Source organism: Mobula birostris, chromosome 24 (genome assembly GCF_030028105.1).
Source record: "Mobula birostris isolate sMobBir1 chromosome 24, sMobBir1.hap1, whole genome shotgun sequence".
Taxonomy (NCBI): domain Eukaryota; kingdom Metazoa; phylum Chordata; class Chondrichthyes; order Myliobatiformes; family Myliobatidae; genus Mobula; species Mobula birostris.
Genome location: NC_092393.1, coordinates 226,245 through 243,829, shown reverse-complemented (window position 1 = coordinate 243,829; position 17,585 = coordinate 226,245). Strand labels below are relative to the sequence as shown.

Below are 17,585 nucleotides of genomic sequence, written 5' to 3'. Positions count from 1 at the left end.
GACACGTGGGGGTGACACTCCGTGTTCGGTGAGGGAGACGCGTAGGGAGCAATCTCTGGGGAAAGCAGAAAGAGGTGGGGGAGGGAAAGATCTGCTTAGTGGTGGGAACTCATTGGAGGTGGCAGATGTTATGGAGAATAATATGTTGGACCCAGAGGCTGGTGGGGTGGTAGGTTAGGACAAGGGGAACCCTATTCCTAGTGGGGTGGCAGGAAGATGGGGTGAGAAAACATTCTGTGTGTCTCTTCAGGTTCCTGTACCTCTTCCCCAATGAGAAGAGGACATGTCCTGGATGGTGAGGGTCTTTCAGGCAAGACAAGCTTTTCACTGTACTTTGATATGTGAAGCAATAGTAAACCTGGTGCAGTTGCTCTGCCTTGCGGACGCTGGAAAGGCTTTGGGGATCAGGGCTGAGCCAGCTGGTGCATGATACCCTCGAGCTGAGGCATGTACCAGGGTATTGATGTGGCTGGTGTAGCTGAGTTTCTCATCTCAAGCCAGAGGGTCCAGGCTGGGTGGGGTCTTTGGTGATGCTATATTCTGCACTTGCCTGCGTGAGTGCAGCTCCAACAACTTTTGGAAAGCTTATCCAAAGGTGAAGTTGCCCGTTTGACTCGCATCGCACTGACCATGCTAATTCTGCGTCTCCACCTCTGACAGTGCACAGTGTAGGTTACACTGTGATCGCTTTCCCAAGCACACCGTCGCTTCCCGATTCCTCTCCAAGTTGTACACCATCCTGCTTTGGAGATATATTATGAGTTGCTAGTTTAAACCCTGCAACTTTCTCCCCAGCAGCACCTTCACCAAAAAGTCTGCACATGTTCAAGAAGGTAGATCACAAACCTTTCTGAGAGCAATCGGGAATTGACAGAAAACGCTGCACTTGCCAGTGATGTTCCAGATCCTGGAAGTGAATGAATGGAGAAATGGGTGGATCAGGCAGCAGCAGAACAGTGTGAATCACAGCATTCTGTTGTGTGGCCTAGTCTCAGGGACATGCATTGAGACAGTAACGATTATTGACGGAGTATTAGCAGGTTGAGGATGGCAGACTCAAACCTGCCCAAACAGGTTGGGCACGTCACTGGCATGGTCCAGTGCCCAGGAGGAATGTACTGGAGCTGGGTGCAGACACCAGAAAGGCTCTGTGGGGAAAGATTGTAGTTTAGGCTTCAAAATAGCAACGTCATGAGAGCCTCCATTGCAAAATCTGCTCAGCTGTGCTCAAGATATGTATCTGAGGTGAACATGGGGTCATACAGCTAGAATGTGAAATACATATTCAAGTGCAAGATCCAGATTCTGGTGGGAGATACAGGGACGATACACTGTGTCTGGCAAGAGAGTCAGGGCTGAGACAGGGGTGAGACTCTGTGTCCAGTGAGAGAGACGGGGCTGAGACTGTGTCCAGTGAGAGGGACGGATCTGAGACTCCGTGTCTGGTGAGAGACTTAGGGGCGAGACTATGTCCAGTGAGACAGACGGGGCGAGACTGTGTCCGGTGAGAGAGAGGGAGGTGAGACTCCGTGTCCGGTGAGAGAAATGGGGGCGAGACTGTGTACGGTGAGAGAGACGGGGGCGAGACTCCATGTCCAGTGAGAGAAGCGGGGCAGAGACTGTGTCTGGTGAAGACAGACAGGGGTGAGACTCCATGTCCGGTGAGAGAGAGAGACTGGGCCAAAACTGTGTCTGGTGAAGAGAGATGGAAGCTAGACTGTGTCAGGTGAGAGAGACGGGGGTGAGACTCCGTGTCCGGTGAGAGAGACGGGGTGAGACTGTGTCTGGTGAGACAGACCCAGGTGAGACTCCCTGTCCGGTGAGAGAGAGCGGTGCGAGATTCCGTGTACCGTGAGAGAAACAGGGCCAAGACCGTGTCCGGTGAAGAGAGACAGAGGCGAGAATGGGTTGAGACTGGGTCCGGTGAGAGAGACGGGGGTGAGACTCCGTGTACGGTGAGAGAGACAGGGATAAGAGTGTGTCTGGTGAGAGACTCGGGGGCGAGACTGTGTCCGGTGAGAGAGACTGGTGCGAGATTCCGTGTCCGGTGAGAGAATGAAGGCCGAGACCGTGTCCGGTGAAGAGAGACTGGGGCGAGACTGTGTCTGGTGAGACAGACGGGAGTGAAACTCCGTGTCCGGTGAGAGAGACGGGGCTGAGACTCTGTATCTGGTGAGAGACTTAGGGGCAAGACTATGTCCAGTGAGACAGACGGGGCGAGACTGTGTCCGGTGAGAGAGGGGGGGCTGAGACTCCATGTCCGGTGAGAGAAATGGGGGCGAGACTGTGTCTGGTGAGACAGATGGGGGTGAGACTCTGTGTCCGGTGAGAGAGACGGGGGTGAGACTCTGTGTCCGGTGAGAGAGACGGGACAAGACTGTGTGCGGTGAGAGAGACGGGGCTGAGACTCCGTGTCCGGTGAGAGAGACGGGATGAGACTGTGTCTGGTGAGACAGACAGGGGTGAGACTCCGTGTCCGGTGCGAGACGGGATGAGACTCTGTGTCTAGTGAGAGAGACGGGACGAGACTACGTCTGGTGAGACAAACGGGGGTGAGACTCTGTGTCCAGTGAGAGAGACGGGGCTGAGACTCCATGTCCGGTGAGAGAGACGAGGGTGAGAATCCGTGTCCGGTGAGAGAGACGGGATGAGACTGTGTCTGGTGAGACAGACGGGAGTGAGACTCCGTGTCCGGTGAGAGAGACGGGACGAGACTCTGTGTCTGGTGAGAGAGACGGGACGAGACTGTGTCTGGTGAGACAGACGGGGGTGAGACTCCATGTCCGGTGAGAGAGACGGGGTCGAGAATCCGTGTCCGGTGAGAGAGACGGGACGAGACTGTGTCTGGTGAGACAGATGGGGGTGAGACTCCGTGTCCGGTAAGACAGACGGGAGTGAGAATCCATGTCCGGAGAGAGAGACGGGACGAGACTCTGTGTCCAGTGAGAGAGACTGGACGAGACTGTGTCCGGTGAGAGAGACGGGGGTGAGACTCCATGTTCGGTGAGAGAGACGGGGCCGAAACTCCATGTCTGGTGAGAGACTCGGGGGCGAGACTGTGTCCGGTGAGAGAGACTTGGGGGCGAGACTGTGTCCGGTGAGAGACTCGGGGGCGGGACTGTGTCTGGTGAGAGAGACGGAGGCGAGACTCTGTGTCCGGTGAGAGACTCGGGAGCGAGACTGTGTCCGGTGAGAGGCTCGGGGGCGAGAATATGTCCAGTGAGACAGACGGGGCGAGACTGTGTCCGGTGAGAGAGAGGGGGGTGAGACTCCATGTCTGGTGAGAGAAATGGGGGCGAGACTGTGTACAGTGAGAGAGACAGGGGTGAGACTTCATGTCCGGTGAGAGAGACAGGATGAGACTGTGTCTGGTGAGACAGACGGGGGTGAGACTCTGTGTCCGTTGAGAGAGATGGGGGTGAGACTCTGTGTCCGGTGAGAGAGACGGGACGAGACTGTGTCGTGTGAGAGAGACGGGGCTGAGACTCCATGTCCGGTGAGAGAGACAGGGGCGAGAGTCTGTGTCCGGTGAGAGAGATGGGACGAGACTGTGTCTGGTGAGTCAGACGGGGGAGAGACTCCGTGTCCGGTGAGAGAGACGGGACGAAACTCTGTGTCTAGTGAGAAAGACGGGACGAGACTTTGTCTGGTGAGACAAACGGGGGTGAGACTCCGTATCCGATGAGAGAAATGGGGGCGAGACTGTGTACGGTGAGAGAGACGGGGGTGAGACTTCATGTCCGGTGAGAGAGACAGGACGAGACTGTGTCTGGTGAGACAGACGGGGGTGAGACTCCGTGTCCAGTGAGAGAGACGGGGCTGAGACTCCGTGTCTGGTGAGAGACTTAGGGGCTAGACTATGTCCTGTGAGACAGTCGGGGCGAGACTGTGTCCGGTGAGAGAGAGGGGGGTGAGACTCCGTGTCCGGTGAGAGAGACAGGATGAGACTGTGTCTGGTGAGACAGATGGGGGTGAGACTCTGTGTCCGGTGAGAGAGATGGGGCTGAGACTCCGTGTCTGGTGAGAGACTTAGGGGCGAGACTATGTCCTGTGAGACAGTTGGGGCGAGACTGTGTCTGGTGAGAGAGACGGGGGTGAGACTTCATGTCTGGTGAGAGAGACAGGATGAGACTGTGTCTGGTGAGACAGACGGGGGTGAGACTCTGTGTCCGGTGAGAGAGATGGGGGTGAGACTCTGTGTCCGGTGAGAGAGACGGGATGAGACTGTGTCCTGTGAGAGAGACGGGGCTGAGACTCCATGTCCGGTGAGAGAGACGGGTTCGAGAATCTGTGTCCGGTGAGAGAGACGGGTCGAGACTGTGTCTGGTGAGACAGACGGGATGAGACTGTGTCTGGTTGAGACTTAGCGGCAAGACTATGTCCAGTGAGACAGATGGGGCAAGACTGTGTACGGTGAGAGAGAGGGGGCTGAGACTCCATGTCCGGTGAGAGAAATGGGGGCAAGACTGTGTCTGGTGAGAGAGACGGGGGTGAGACTTCATGTCCGGTGAGACAGACAAGACGAGACTGTGTCTGGTGAGACAGACGGGGGTGAGACTCCGTGTCCAGTGAGAGAGACGGGGCTGAGACTCCGTGTCTGGTGAGAGACTTAGGGGCGAGACTATGTCCTGTGAGACAGTCGGGGCGAGACTGTGTCCGGTGAGAGAGACGGGGGTGAGACTTCATGTCTGGTGAGAGAGACAGGATGAGACTGTGTCTGGTGAGACAGACGGGGGTGAGACTCTGTGTCCGGTGAGAGAGACGGGACGAGACTGTGTCCTGTGAGAGAGACGGGGCTGAGACTCCATGTCCGGTGAGAGAGACGGGTTCGAGAATCTGTGTCCGGTGAGAGAGACGGGGTCGAGACTCCGTGTCCGGTGAGAGAGTCGGGACGAGACCCTGTGTCCGGTGAGAGAGACGGGATGAGACTGTGTCTGGTTGAGACTTAGGGGCAAGACTATGTCCAGTGAGACAGACGGGGCAAGACTGTGTACGGTGAGAGAGAGGGGGCTGAGACTCCATGTCCAGTGAGAGAAATGGGGGCGAGACTGTGTCTGGTGAGACAGACGGGGCTGAGACTTCATGTCCGGTGAGAGAGACAGGGGCGAGAGTCCGTGTCCGGTGAGAGAGACGGGATGAGACTGTGTCTGGTGAGACAGACGGGGGTGAGACTCCGTGTCTGGTGAGAGGCTTAGGGGCTAGACTATGTCCTGTGAGACAGTCGGGGCGAGACTGTGTCCGGTGAGAGAGAGGGGGGTGAGACTCCGTGTCTGGTGAGAAAAATGGGGGCGAAACTGTGTACGATGAGAGAGACGGGGGTGAGACTTCATGTCTGGTGAGAGAGACAGGATGAGACTGTGTCTGGTGAGACAGATGGGGGTGAGACTCTGTGTCCGGTGAGAGAGACGGAGCTGAGACTCCATGTCTGGTGAGAGAGACAGGGGCAAGAGTCCGTGTCCGGTGAGAGAAACGGGATGAGACTGTGTCTGGTGAGTCAGACGGGGGTGAGACTCTGTGTCCGGTGAGAGAGACGGAGCTGAGACTCCATGTCTGGTGAGAGAGACAGGGGCAAGAGTCCGTGTCCGGTGAGAGAAACGGGATGAGACTGTGTCTGGTGAGTCAGACGGGGGTGAGACTCTGTGTCCGGTGAGAGAGACGGGGCTGAGACTCCATGTCCGGTGAGAGAGACAGGGGCGAGAGTCTGTGTCCGGTGAGAGAGATGGGACGAGACTGTGTCTGGTGAGTCAGACGGGGGAGAGACTCCGTGTCCGGTGAGAGAGACGGGACGAGACTCTGTGTCTAGTGAGAAAGACGGGACGAGACTTTGTCTGGTGAGACAAACGGGGGTGAGACTCCGTATCCGATGAGAGAAATGGGGGCGAGACTGTGTACGGTGAGAGAGACGGGGGTGAGACTTCATGTCCGGTGAGAGAGACAGGACGAGACTGTGTCTGGTGAGACAGACGGGGGTGAGACTCCGTGTCCAGTGAGAGAGACGGGGCTGAGACTCCGTGTCTGGTGAGAGACTTAGGGGCTAGACTATGTCCTGTGAGACAGTCGGGGCGAGACTGTGTCCGGTGAGAGAGAGGGGGGTGAGACTCCGTGTCCGGTGAGAGAGACAGGATGAGACTGTGTCTGGTGAGATAGATGGGGGTGAGACTCTGTGTCCGGTGAGAGAGATGGGGCTGAGACTCCGTGTCTGGTGAGAGACTTAGGGGCGAGACTATGTCCTGTGAGACAGTTGGGGCGAGACTGTGTCTGGTGAGAGAGACGGGGGTGAGACTTCATGTCTGGTGAGAGAGACAGGATGAGACTGTGTCTGGTGAGACAGACGGGGGTGAGACTCTGTGTCCGGTGAGAGAGATGGGGGTGAGACTCTGTGTCCGGTGAGAGAGACGGGATGAGACTGTGTCCTGTGAGAGAGACGGGGCTGAGACTCCATGTCCGGTGAGAGAGACGGGTTCGAGAATCTGTGTCCGGTGAGAGAGACGGGTCGAGACTGTGTCTGGTGAGACAGACGGGATGAGACTGTGTCTGGTTGAGACTTAGCGGCAAGACTATGTCCAGTGAGACAGACGGGGCAAGACTGTGTACGGTGAGAGAGAGGGGGCTGAGACTCCATGTCCTGTGAGAGAAATGGGGGCAAGACTGTGTCTGGTGAGAGAGACGGGGGTGAGACTTCATGTCCGGTGAGACAGACAAGACGAGACTGTGTCTGGTGAGACAGACGGGGGTGAGACTCCGTGTCCAGTGAGAGAGACGGGGCTGAGACTCCGTGTCTGGTGAGAGACTTAGGGGCGAGACTATGTCCTGTGAGACAGTCGGGGCGAGACTGTGTCCGGTGAGAGAGACGGGGGTGAGACTTCATGTCTGGTGAGAGAGACAGGATGAGACTGTGTCTGGTGAGACAGACGGGGGTGAGACTCTGTGTCCGGTGAGAGAGACGGGACGAGACTGTGTCCTGTGAGAGAGACGGGGCTGAGACTCCATGTCCGGTGAGAGAGACGGGTTCGAGAATCTGTGTCCGGTGAGAGAGACGGGGTCGAGACTCCGTGTCCGGTGAGAGAGTCGGGACGAGACCCTGTGTCCGGTGAGAGAGACGGGATGAGACTGTGTCTGGTTGAGACTTAGGGGCAAGACTATGTCCAGTGAGACAGACGGGGCAAGACTGTGTACGGTGAGAGAGAGGGGGCTGAGACTCCATGTCCAGTGAGAGAAATGGGGGCGAGACTGTGTCTGGTGAGACAGACGGGGCTGAGACTTCATGTCCGGTGAGAGAGACAGGGGCGAGAGTCCGTGTCCGGTGAGAGAGACGGGATGAGACTGTGTCTGGTGAGACAGACGGGGGTGAGACTCCGTGTCTGGTGAGAGGCTTAGGGGCTAGACTATGTCCTGTGAGACAGTCGGGGCGAGACTGTGTCCGGTGAGAGAGAGGGGGGTGAGACTCCGTGTCTGGTGAGAAAAATGGGGGCGAAACTGTGTACGATGAGAGAGACGGGGGTGAGACTTCATGTCTGGTGAGAGAGACAGGATGAGACTGTGTCTGGTGAGACAGATGGGGGTGAGACTCTGTGTCCGGTGAGAGAGACGGAGCTGAGACTCCATGTCTGGTGAGAGAGACAGGGGCAAGAGTCCGTGTCCGGTGAGAGAAACGGGATGAGACTGTGTCTGGTGAGTCAGACGGGGGTGAGACTCCGTGTCCGTTGAGAGAGACGGGACGAGACTCTGTGTCTAGTGAGAAAGACGGGACGAAACTTTGTCTGGTGAGACAAACGGGTGTGAGACTCTGTGTCCAGTGAGAGAGACGGGGGTGAGAGTCTATGTCCGGTGAGAGAGACGGGACGAGACTGTTTCCAGTGAGAGAGACGGGGCTGAGACTCCATGTCCGGTGTGAGGGACCGGGCTGAGACTCCATGTCCGGTGAGAGAGACGGGGGTGAGAATGCGTGACTGGTGAGAGAGACGGGATGAGACTGTGTCTGGTGAGACAGATGGGGGTGAGACTCCGTGTCCGGTGAGAGAGACGGGGGTGAGACTTCATGTCCGGTGAGAGAGACGGTACGAGACTGTGTCCTGTGAGAGAGACGGGGCTGAGACTCTGTGTCCGGTGAGAGAGACGGGACGAGACTGTGTCCTGTGAGAGAGACGGGGCTGAGACTCCATGTCCGGTGAGAGAGACGGGTTCAAGAATCTGTGTCCGGTGAGAGAGACGGGTCGAGACTGTGTCTGGTGAGACAGACGGGGGTGAGACTCTCTGTCCGGTGAGAGAGACGGGACGAGACTGTGTCCTGTGAGAGAGACGGGGCTGAGACTCCATGTCCGGTGAGAGAGACGGGGTCGAGACTCCGTGTCCGGTGAGAGAGACGGGACGAGACCCTGTGTCCGGTGAGAGAGACGGGACGAGACTGTGTCTGGTTGAGACTTAGGGGCAAGACTATGTCCAGTGAGACAGACGGGGCAAGACTGTGTACGGTGAGAGAGAGGGGGCTGAGACTCCATGTCCGGTGAGAGAAACGGGATGAGACTGTGTCTGGTGAGTCAGACGGGGGTGAGACTCCGTGTCCGTTGAGAGAGACGGGACGAGACTCTGTGTCTAGTGAGAAAGACGGGACGAAACTTTGTCTGGTGAGACAAACGGGTGTGAGACTCTGTGTCCAGTGAGAGAGACGGGGGTGAGAGTCTATGTCCGGTGAGAGAGACGGGACGAGACTGTTTCCAGTGAGAGAGACGGGGCTGAGACTCCATGTCCGGTGTGAGGGACCGGGCTGAGACTCCATGTCCGGTGAGAGAGACGGGGGTGAGAATGCGTGACTGGTGAGAGAGACGGGATGAGACTGTGTCTGGTGAGACAGATGGGGGTGAGACTCCGTGTCCGGTGAGAGAGACGGGGGTGAGACTTCATGTCCGGTGAGAGAGACGGTACGAGACTGTGTCCTGTGAGAGAGACGGGGCTGAGACTCTGTGTCCGGTGAGAGAGACGGGACGAGACTGTGTCCTGTGAGAGAGACGGGGCTGAGACTCCATGTCCGGTGAGAGAGACGGGTTCAAGAATCTGTGTCCGGTGAGAGAGATGGGTCGAGACTGTGTCTGGTGAGACAGACGGGGGTGAGACTCTCTGTCCGGTGAGAGAGACGGGACGAGACTGTGTCCTGTGAGAGAGACGGGGCTGAGACTCCATGTCCGGTGAGAGAGACGGGGTCGAGACTCCGTGTCCGGTGAGAGAGACGGGACGAGACCCTGTGTCCGGTGAGAGAGACGGGACGAGACTGTGTCTGGTTGAGACTTAGGGGCAAGACTATGTCCAGTGAGACAGACGGGGCAAGACTGTGTACGGTGAGAGAGAGGGGGCTGAGACTCCATGTCCGGTGAGAGAAATGGGGGTGAGACTGTGTCTGGTGAGACAGACGGGGGTGAGACTTCATGTCCGGTGAGAGAGACAGGACGAGACTGTGTCTGGTGAGACAGACGGGGGTGAGACTCCATGTCCAGTGAGAGAGACGGGGCTGAGACTCCATGTCTGGTGAGAGACTTAGGGGCGAGACTATGTCCTGTGAGACAGTCGGGGCGAGACTGTGTCCGGTGAGAGAGACGGGGGTGAGACTTCATGTCTGGTGAGAGAGACAGGATGAGACTGTGTCTGGTGAGACAGACGGGGGTGAGACTCTCTGTCCGGTGAGAGAGACGGGACGAGACTGTGTCCTGTGAGAGAGACGGGGCTGAGACTCCATGTCCGGTGAGAGAGACGGGGTCGAGACTCCGTGTCTGGTGAGAGAGACGGGATGAGACCCTGTGTCCGGTGAGAGAGACGGGACGAGACTATGTCTGGTTGAGACTTAGGGGCAAGACTATGTCCAGTGAGACAGACGGGGCAAGACTGTGTACGGTGAGAGAGACGGGGGTGAGACTTCATGTCTGGTGAGAGAGACAGGACGAGACTGTGTCTGGTGAGACAGACGGGGGTGAGACTCTGTGTCCGGTGAGAGAGACGGGACTAGACTGTGTCCGGTGAGAGAGACGGGGCTGAGACTCCATGTCCGGTGAGAGAGACAGGGGCGAGAGTCCGTGTCCGGTGAGAGAGACAGGATGAGACTGTGTCTGGTGAGTCAGACGGGGGTGAGACTCCGTGTCCGGTGAGAGAGACGGGACGAGACTTTGTCCGGTGAGAGAGACAGGGCTGAGACTCCATGTCCGGTGAGAGAGAGGGGGGTGAGACTCCGTGTCCGGTGAGAAAAATGGGGTTGAGACTGTGTCCGGTGAGAGAGACGGGGGTGAGACTTCATGTGCGGTGAGAGAGACAGGATGAGACTGTGTCTGGTGAGACAGACGGGGTGAGACTCTGTGTCCATGAGAGAGAGACGGGGGTGAGACTCCGTGTCCGGTGAGAGAGACGGGGCGAGACTGTGTCTAGTGGCAGAGATGGGGCCGAGACTCTGCCCGTTGAGAGAGACGGGGGTGAGACTTCGTGTCCTGTGAGAGAGACGGGGCCGAGATTGTGTCTGGCGAAGAGAGACGGGGGCGACACTGTGTCCGGAGAGAGGCTTGGGGGCGAGACTGTGTCTTGTGAAGAGAGACGGGGGCGAGACTGTGTCTGGTGAGAGACTCGAGGGCGAGACTGTGTCCGATGAGAGAGACGGGGTGAGACTTGGTGTCCTGTGAGAGAGAGACGGGGTGAGACTCCATGTGCGGTGAGAGAGGCAAGGGTGAGACTCTGTGTCCAGTGAGAGGCTTAAGGAGGGACTGTGTCTGGTGAAGAGAGACGGATGCGAGACGTGTCCGGTGAGAGAGACAGGGGCGAGACTCCATGTCCGGTGAGAGAAGCGGGGCAGAGACTGTGTCTGGTGAGACAGACGGGGGTGAGACTCTGTGTCCGGTGAGAGAGATGGGGTGAGACTGTGTCGTGTGAGAGAGACGGGGCTGAGACTCCATGTCCGGTGAGAGAGACAGGGGCGAGAGTCCGTGTCCGGTGAGAGAGACGGGTCGAGACTGTGTCTGGTGAGACAGACGGGGGTGAGACTCTCTGTCCGGTGAGAGAGACGGGACGAGACTGTGTCCTGTGAGAGAGACGGGACGAGACTGTGTCTGGTTAGACAGACGGGGGTGAGACTCCGTGTCCGGTGAGAGAAACGAGGCTGAGACTCCGTGTCTGGTTGAGACTTAGGGGCAAGACTATGTCCAGTGAGACAGACGGGGCAAGACTGTGTGCGGTGAGAGAGACGGGGGTGAGACTTCATGTCCGGTGAGAGAGACGGGGGTGAGACTCTGTGTCCGGTGAGAGAGACGGGACGAGACTGTGTCTGGTGAGACCGACGCGGGTGAGACTCTATGTCCGTTGAGAGAGACGGGGGTGAGACTCTGTGTCCGGTGAGAGAGACGGGACGAGACTGTGTCCGGTGAGAGAGACGGAGCTGAGACTCCATGTCTGGTGAGAGAGACAGGGGCGAGAGTCCGTGTCCGGTGAGAGAAACGGGATGAGACTGTGTCTGGTGAGTCAGACGGGGGTGAGACTCCGTGTCCGTTGAGAGAGACGGAACGAGACTCTGTGTCTAGTGAGAAAGACGGGACGAGACTATGTCTGGTGAGACAAACGGGTGTGAGACTCTGTGTCCAGTGAGAGAGACGGGGGTGAGAGTCTATGTCCGGTGAGAGAGACGGGACGAGACTGTGTCCGGTGAGAGAGACGGGGCTGAGACTCCATGTCCGGTGAGAGAGACCGGGCTGAGACTCCATGTCCGGTGAGAGAGACGGGGGTGAGAATGCGTGACTGGTGAGAGAGACGGGATGAGACTGTGTCTGGTGAGACAGATGGGGGTGAGACTCCATGTCCGGTGAGAGAGACGGGGGTGAGACTTCATGTCCGGTAAGAGAGACAGGACGAGACTGTGTCTGGTGAGACAGACGGGGGTGAGACTCCGTGTCCAGTGAGAGAGACGGGGCTGAGACTCCGTGTCTGGTGAGAGACTTAGGGGCGAGACTATGTCCTGTGAGACAATCGGGGCGAGACTGTGTCCGGTGAGAGAGACGGGGGTGAGACTTCATGTCTGGTGAGAGAGAAAGGATGAGACTGTGTCTGGTGAGACAGACGGGGGTGAGACTCTGTGTCCAGTGAGAGAGATGGGGGTGAGACTCTGTGTCCGGTGAGAGAGACGGGACGAGACTGTGTCCTGTGAGAGAGACGGGGCTGAGACTCCATGTCCGGTGAGAGAGACGGGTTCGAGAATCTGTGTCCGGTGAGAGAGACGGGTCGAGACTGTGTCTGGTGAGACAGACGGGGGTGAGACTCCATGTCCGGTGAGAGAGACGGGACGAGACTGTGTCCTGTGAGAGAGATGGGACGAGACTGTGTCTGGTTGAGACTTAGGGGCAAGACTATGTCCAGTGAGACAGACGGGGCAAGACTGTGTACGGTGAGAGAGAGGGGGCTGAGACTCCATGTCCGGTGAGAGAAATGGGGGCGAGACTGTGTCTGGTGAGAGAGACGGGGGTGAGACTTCATGTCCGGTGAGAGAGACAGGACGAGACTGTGTCTGGTGAGACAGATGGGGGTGAGACTCCGTGTCCAGTGAGAGAGACGGGGCTGAGACTCCGTGTCTGGTGAGAGACTTAGGGGCGAGACTATGTCCTGTGAGACAGTCGGGGCGAGACTGTGTCCGGTGAGAGAGACGGGGGTGAGACTTCATGTCTGGTGAGAGAGACAGGATGAGACTGTGTCTGGTGAGACAGACGGGGGTGAGACTCTGTGTCCGGTGAGAGAGATGGGGGTGAGACTCCATGTCCGGTGAGAGAGACGGGACGAGACTGTGTCCTGTGAGAGAGACGGGGCTGAGACTCCATGTCCGGTGAGAGAGACGGGGGTGAGACTCCGTGTCCGGTGAGAGAGACGGGGCGAGACTGTGTCTGGTGAGACAGACGGGGGTGAGACTCCATGTCCGGTGAGAAAGACGGGACGAGACTCTGTGTCCGGTGAGAGAGACGAGACGAGACTGTGTCCGGTGAGAGAGATGGGTGTGAGACTCCGTGTTCGGTGAGAGAGACGTGGCCGAAACTCCATGTCTGGTGATAGACTCGGGGGCGAGACTGTGGCCGGTGAGAGAGACTTGGGGGCGAGACTGTGTCCGGTGAGAGGCTCAGGGGCGAGACTGTGTCTGGTGCGAGAGACCGAGGTGAGACTCTGTGTCTGGTGAGAGACTCGGGGGCGGGACTGAGTCTGGTGAGAGAGACGGAGGCGAGACTCTGTGTCCGGTGAGAAACTCGGGAGCGAGACTGTGTCCGGTGAAAGGCTCAGGGGCGGGACTGTGTCTGGTAAAAAGAGATGGATGCGAGACTCTGTGTCCAGTAAGAGAGATGGGCCGAGACTCCATGTCCAGTGAGAGACTCGGGGCTGAGACTCCGTGTCTGGTGAGAGACTTAGGGGCGAGACTATGTCCTGTGAGACAGTCGGGGCGAGACTGTGTCCGGTGAGAGAGACGGGGGTGAGACTTCATGTCTGGTGAGAGAGACAGGATGAGACTGTGTCTGGTGAGACAGACGGGGGTGAGACTCCATGTACGGTGAGAGAAACAGGGATAAGAGTGTGTCTGGTGAGAGACTCGGGGGTGAGACTGTGTCCGGTGAGAGAAACCGGTACGAGATTCTGTGTACGGTGAGAGAAACAGGGCCGAGACCGTGTCCGGTGAAGAGAGACAGGGGCGAGACTGGGTCGAGTCTGTGTCTGGTGAGAGAGACGGGGGTGAGACTCCATGTACGATGAGAGAGACAGGGATAAGAGTGTGTCCGGTGAGAGACTCGGGGGCGAGACTGTGTCCGGCGAGAGAGGCGTGGGCGAGACTCCATGTTCGGTGAGAGAGACGGGGTAGAGGTTCCATGTCCAGTGAGAAAGATAGCAGCGCGACTCTGTCCGGTGAGAGAGACGGGGCGAGAATCCGTGTGTGGTTGTGAGACGAGGGTGAGACTCCGTATCTGGTGAGAGAGACGGGGGCGAGACTCCATGTCTAGTGAGAGACTCAGGGGCCAGAGTGTGTCTGGTGAGAGAGATGGGGCGAGAATCCGTGTCTAGTGAGAGAGATGGGGGTGAGACTGTGTCCGGTGAGAGAGACTGAGATGAGATTCTGTGTTCGGAGAGAGAGAGAGAGATGGGGCTGAAACTGTGTCTGGTGAAGAGAGACGGGGGCGAGACTGTGTCTAGTGGCAGAGATGGGGCTGTGACTCTGCCCATTGAGAGAGACGGGGGTGAGACTTCGTGTCCTGTGAGAGAGACGGGGCCGAGACTGTGTCTGGCGAAGAGAGACGGGGGCGACACTGTGTCCAGAGAGAGGCTTGGGGGCAAGACTGTGACTTGTGAAGAGAGACGGGGGCGAGACTGTGTCTGGTGAGAGACTCGAGGGCGAGACTGTGTCCGATGAGAGAGACGGGGTGAGACTTGATGTCCTGTGAGAGGGAGACGGGGTGAGACTGTGTCTGGTGAGAGAGACGGGGGTGAGACTCCATGTGCGGTGAGAGAGGCAAGGGTGAGACTCTGTGTCCACTGAGAGACTCGGGGGCGAGACTGTGTCCAGTGAGAGAGATGGGTGGGAGGCTCCGTGCCTGGTGAGAGACTCGGGGGTGAGACTCTGTGTCCAGTGAGAGGCTTAAGGAGGGACTGTGTCTGGTGAAGAGAGACGGATGCAAGACGTGTCCGGTGAGAGAGACAGGGGCGAGACTCCATGTCCGGTGAGAGAAGCGGGGCAGAGACTGTGTCTGGTGAAGACAGACAGGGGTGAGACTCTGTGTCCGGTGAGAGAGAGAGATGGGGCCAAAACTGTGTCTGGTGAAGAGAGATGGAAGCGAAACTGTGTCAGGTGAGAGAGACGTTGGTGAGACTCCGTGTCCAGTGAGAGAGACGGGGTGAGACTGTGTCTGGTGAGACAGACGGGGGTGAGACTACCTGTCTGGTGAGAGAGAGGGGGGTGAGACTCCGTGTCCGGTGAGAGAGACGGGGCGAGACTGTGTCTGGTGAGACAGACAGGGGTCAGACTCCCTGTCCAGTGAGAGAGATGGGGGCAAGACTCTGTGTCCGGTGAGAGAGAGGGGCATGACTCTGTTTCTGATGAGAGAGACGGTGGCGAGACTGTGTCCTGTGAGAGAGATGGGGGAGAGACTCCGTGTCTGGTGAGACAGACGGGGCAGAGACTGTGTCTGGTGAAGAGAGACGGAGGCGAGACTGTGTCTGGTGAAGAGAGACGGGGACGAGACTGTGTCCGGTGAGAGACTCGGGGGCGAGACTGTGTCCGGCGAGAGAGGCGTGGGCGAGACTCCATGTTCGGTGAGAGAGACGGGGTAGAGGTTCCATGTCCAGTGAGAAAGATAGCGGCGCGACTCTGTCCGGTGAGAGAGACGGGGCGAGAATCCGTGTGTGGTTGTGAGACGAGGGTGAGACTCCGTATCTGGTGAGAGAGACGGGGGCGAGACTCCATGTCTAGTGAGAGACTCAGGGGCCAGAGTGTGTCTGGTGAGAGAGACGGGGGCGAGACTCCGTATCTGGTGAGAGAGACGGGGGCGAGACTCCATGTCTAGTGAGAGACTCAGTGGCCAGACTGTGTCCGGTGAGAGAGACGTGGCCGAAACTCCATGTCTGGTGATAGACTCGGGGGCGAGACTGTGGCCGGTGAGAGAGACTTGGGGGCGAGATTGTGTCCGGTGAGAGGCTCAGGGGCGGGACTGTGTCTGGTGCGAGAGACCGAGGTGAGATTCTGTGTCCGGTGAGAGACTCGGGGGCGGGACTGAGTCTGGTGAGAGAGACGGAGGCGAGACTCTGTGTCCGGTGAGAAACTCGGGAGCGAGACTGTGTCCGGTGAAAGGCTCAGGGGCGGGACTGTGTCTGGTAAAAAGAGATGGATGCGAGACTCTGTGTCCAGTAAGAGAGATGGGCCGAGACTCCGTGTCCAGTGAGAGACTCGGGGGCGAGAATCCGTGTCTGGTGAGAGAGACGGGCGAGACTCTGTGTCCGGTGAGAGAGACGGGGGTGAGACTCCGTGTACGGTGAGAGAAATGGGGCGTGGCTCTGTGTCCGGTGAGAGACTCGGGGGTGAGACTGTGTCCGGTGAGAGAGACGGGGGTGAGACTCCATGTACGGTGAGAGAAACAGGGATAAGAGTGTGTCTGGTGAGAGAGACGGGGGCGAACTGTGTCCGGTGAGAGGCTCGGGCGCGAGACTGTGTCTGGTGAAGAGAGACAGGTGCAATACTCCATGTCCGGTGAGAGGGACAGGGCCGAGACTCCATGTCTGGTTCTGAGACGGGGCAAGACTCAGTGTCCGATTAGAGGCTCGGGGGTGAGACTGTGTCTAGTGAAGAGAGATGGGGGTGAGACTCTGTGTCTGGTGAGACAGATGGGGCCGAGACTGTGTCTGGTGAAGAGAGATGGTGCGAGACTGTGTCTAGTGAGAGAGACGGGGCGAGACTGTGTCCGGTGAGAGAGACGGGGCCGAGACTCAATGTCCGGTGAGAGACTCAGGTGCGAGATTGTGTCCAGTGAGAGAGACAAGGGTGAGACTCTGGTCCTGTGAGAGAGACGGGGGTGAGACTCCGGGTTTTGTGAGAGACTCGGGGGCGAGACTGTGTCCGGTGAGAGAAACGGGGTGAGAATCTGTGTCTGGTGTGAGAGAGAGGGGTGAGAGTCCATGTCCGATGATAGAGAGAGAGACAGGGCCGAGATTGAGTCTGGTGAAGAGAGACGGGGGCGAGACTGTGTCTAGTGGCAGAGATAGGGCTGAGACTGTGCCCGGTGAGAGAAATGGGTGTGAGACTTCGTGTCCTGTGAGAGAGACGGGGCCGAGACTGTGTCTGGTGAAGAGACGGGGGTGAGACTGTGTCTGGAGAGAGACTCGGGGGCGAGACTGTGTCTGGTGAGAGAGACGGGGTGAGACTTCGTGTCCTGTGAGAGAGACGGGGTGAGACTGTGTCTGACGAAGAGAGACGGGGGCGAGGAGGTGTCCGGCGAGAGAGGCGTGGGTGAGACTCCGTGTCTGGTGAGAGACTCCGTGTCCGGTGAGAGACTCGGGAGCGAGACTGTATCCGGTGAGAGAAACGGGGGTGAGACTCCGTGTCCGCTGAGAGAGACGGGTGGGAGACTCCGTGTCCGCTGAGAGAGACGGGTGGGAGACTCCGTGTCTGGTGAGAGAGACAGGGGCAAGACTCTGTGTCTGGTGAGAGAGACGGGGCGAGACTCTGTGTCTGGTGAGAGACTCGGAGGGCGAGACTGTGTCTGGTGAAGAGAGACAGGTGCGAGACTGTGTCTAGTGGGTGGGATGGGGCCGAGACTGTTCCCGGTTAGAGAGACGGGGTCGAGACTTTGTGTCCTGTGAGAGAGACGGGGCCGAGGCTGTGTCTAGTGAAGAGAGACGGGGGGGTGAGGCTGTGTCGGGAGAGAGGCTCGGGGGCGAGACTGTGTCTGGTGAAGAGAGACGGGGGTAAGAATGTGCCTGGTGAGAGACTCGGGGGCGAGACTGCGTCCGGCGAGAGAGCCGTGGGCGGGACTCTGTGTCCAGTGAGAGAGACGGGTGAGAGACTCCGTGTCTGGTGGGAGAGGTACGGGTGAGATCCTGTGTCCGGT

The 17,585-nt window shown here is 58.2% G+C and overlaps 1 protein-coding gene across 1 annotated transcript in view; it reads left to right on the top strand.

The window, feature by feature from the left end:
* Positions 1-1,178: 1,178 nt before the first annotated feature.
* The window catches only part of LOC140187429 (medium-chain acyl-CoA ligase ACSF2, mitochondrial-like), a gene marked incomplete at its 3' end in the record, with an annotated part of 207,632 nt that continues 191,225 nt past the window's right edge, over positions 1,179-17,585 (top strand). The window contains exon 1 of the mRNA XM_072242749.1: positions 1,179-1,245. Coding sequence (XP_072098850.1) covers positions 1,192-1,245 — 54 coding nt within the window. The remainder of the gene's footprint in view (positions 1,246-17,585) is intronic.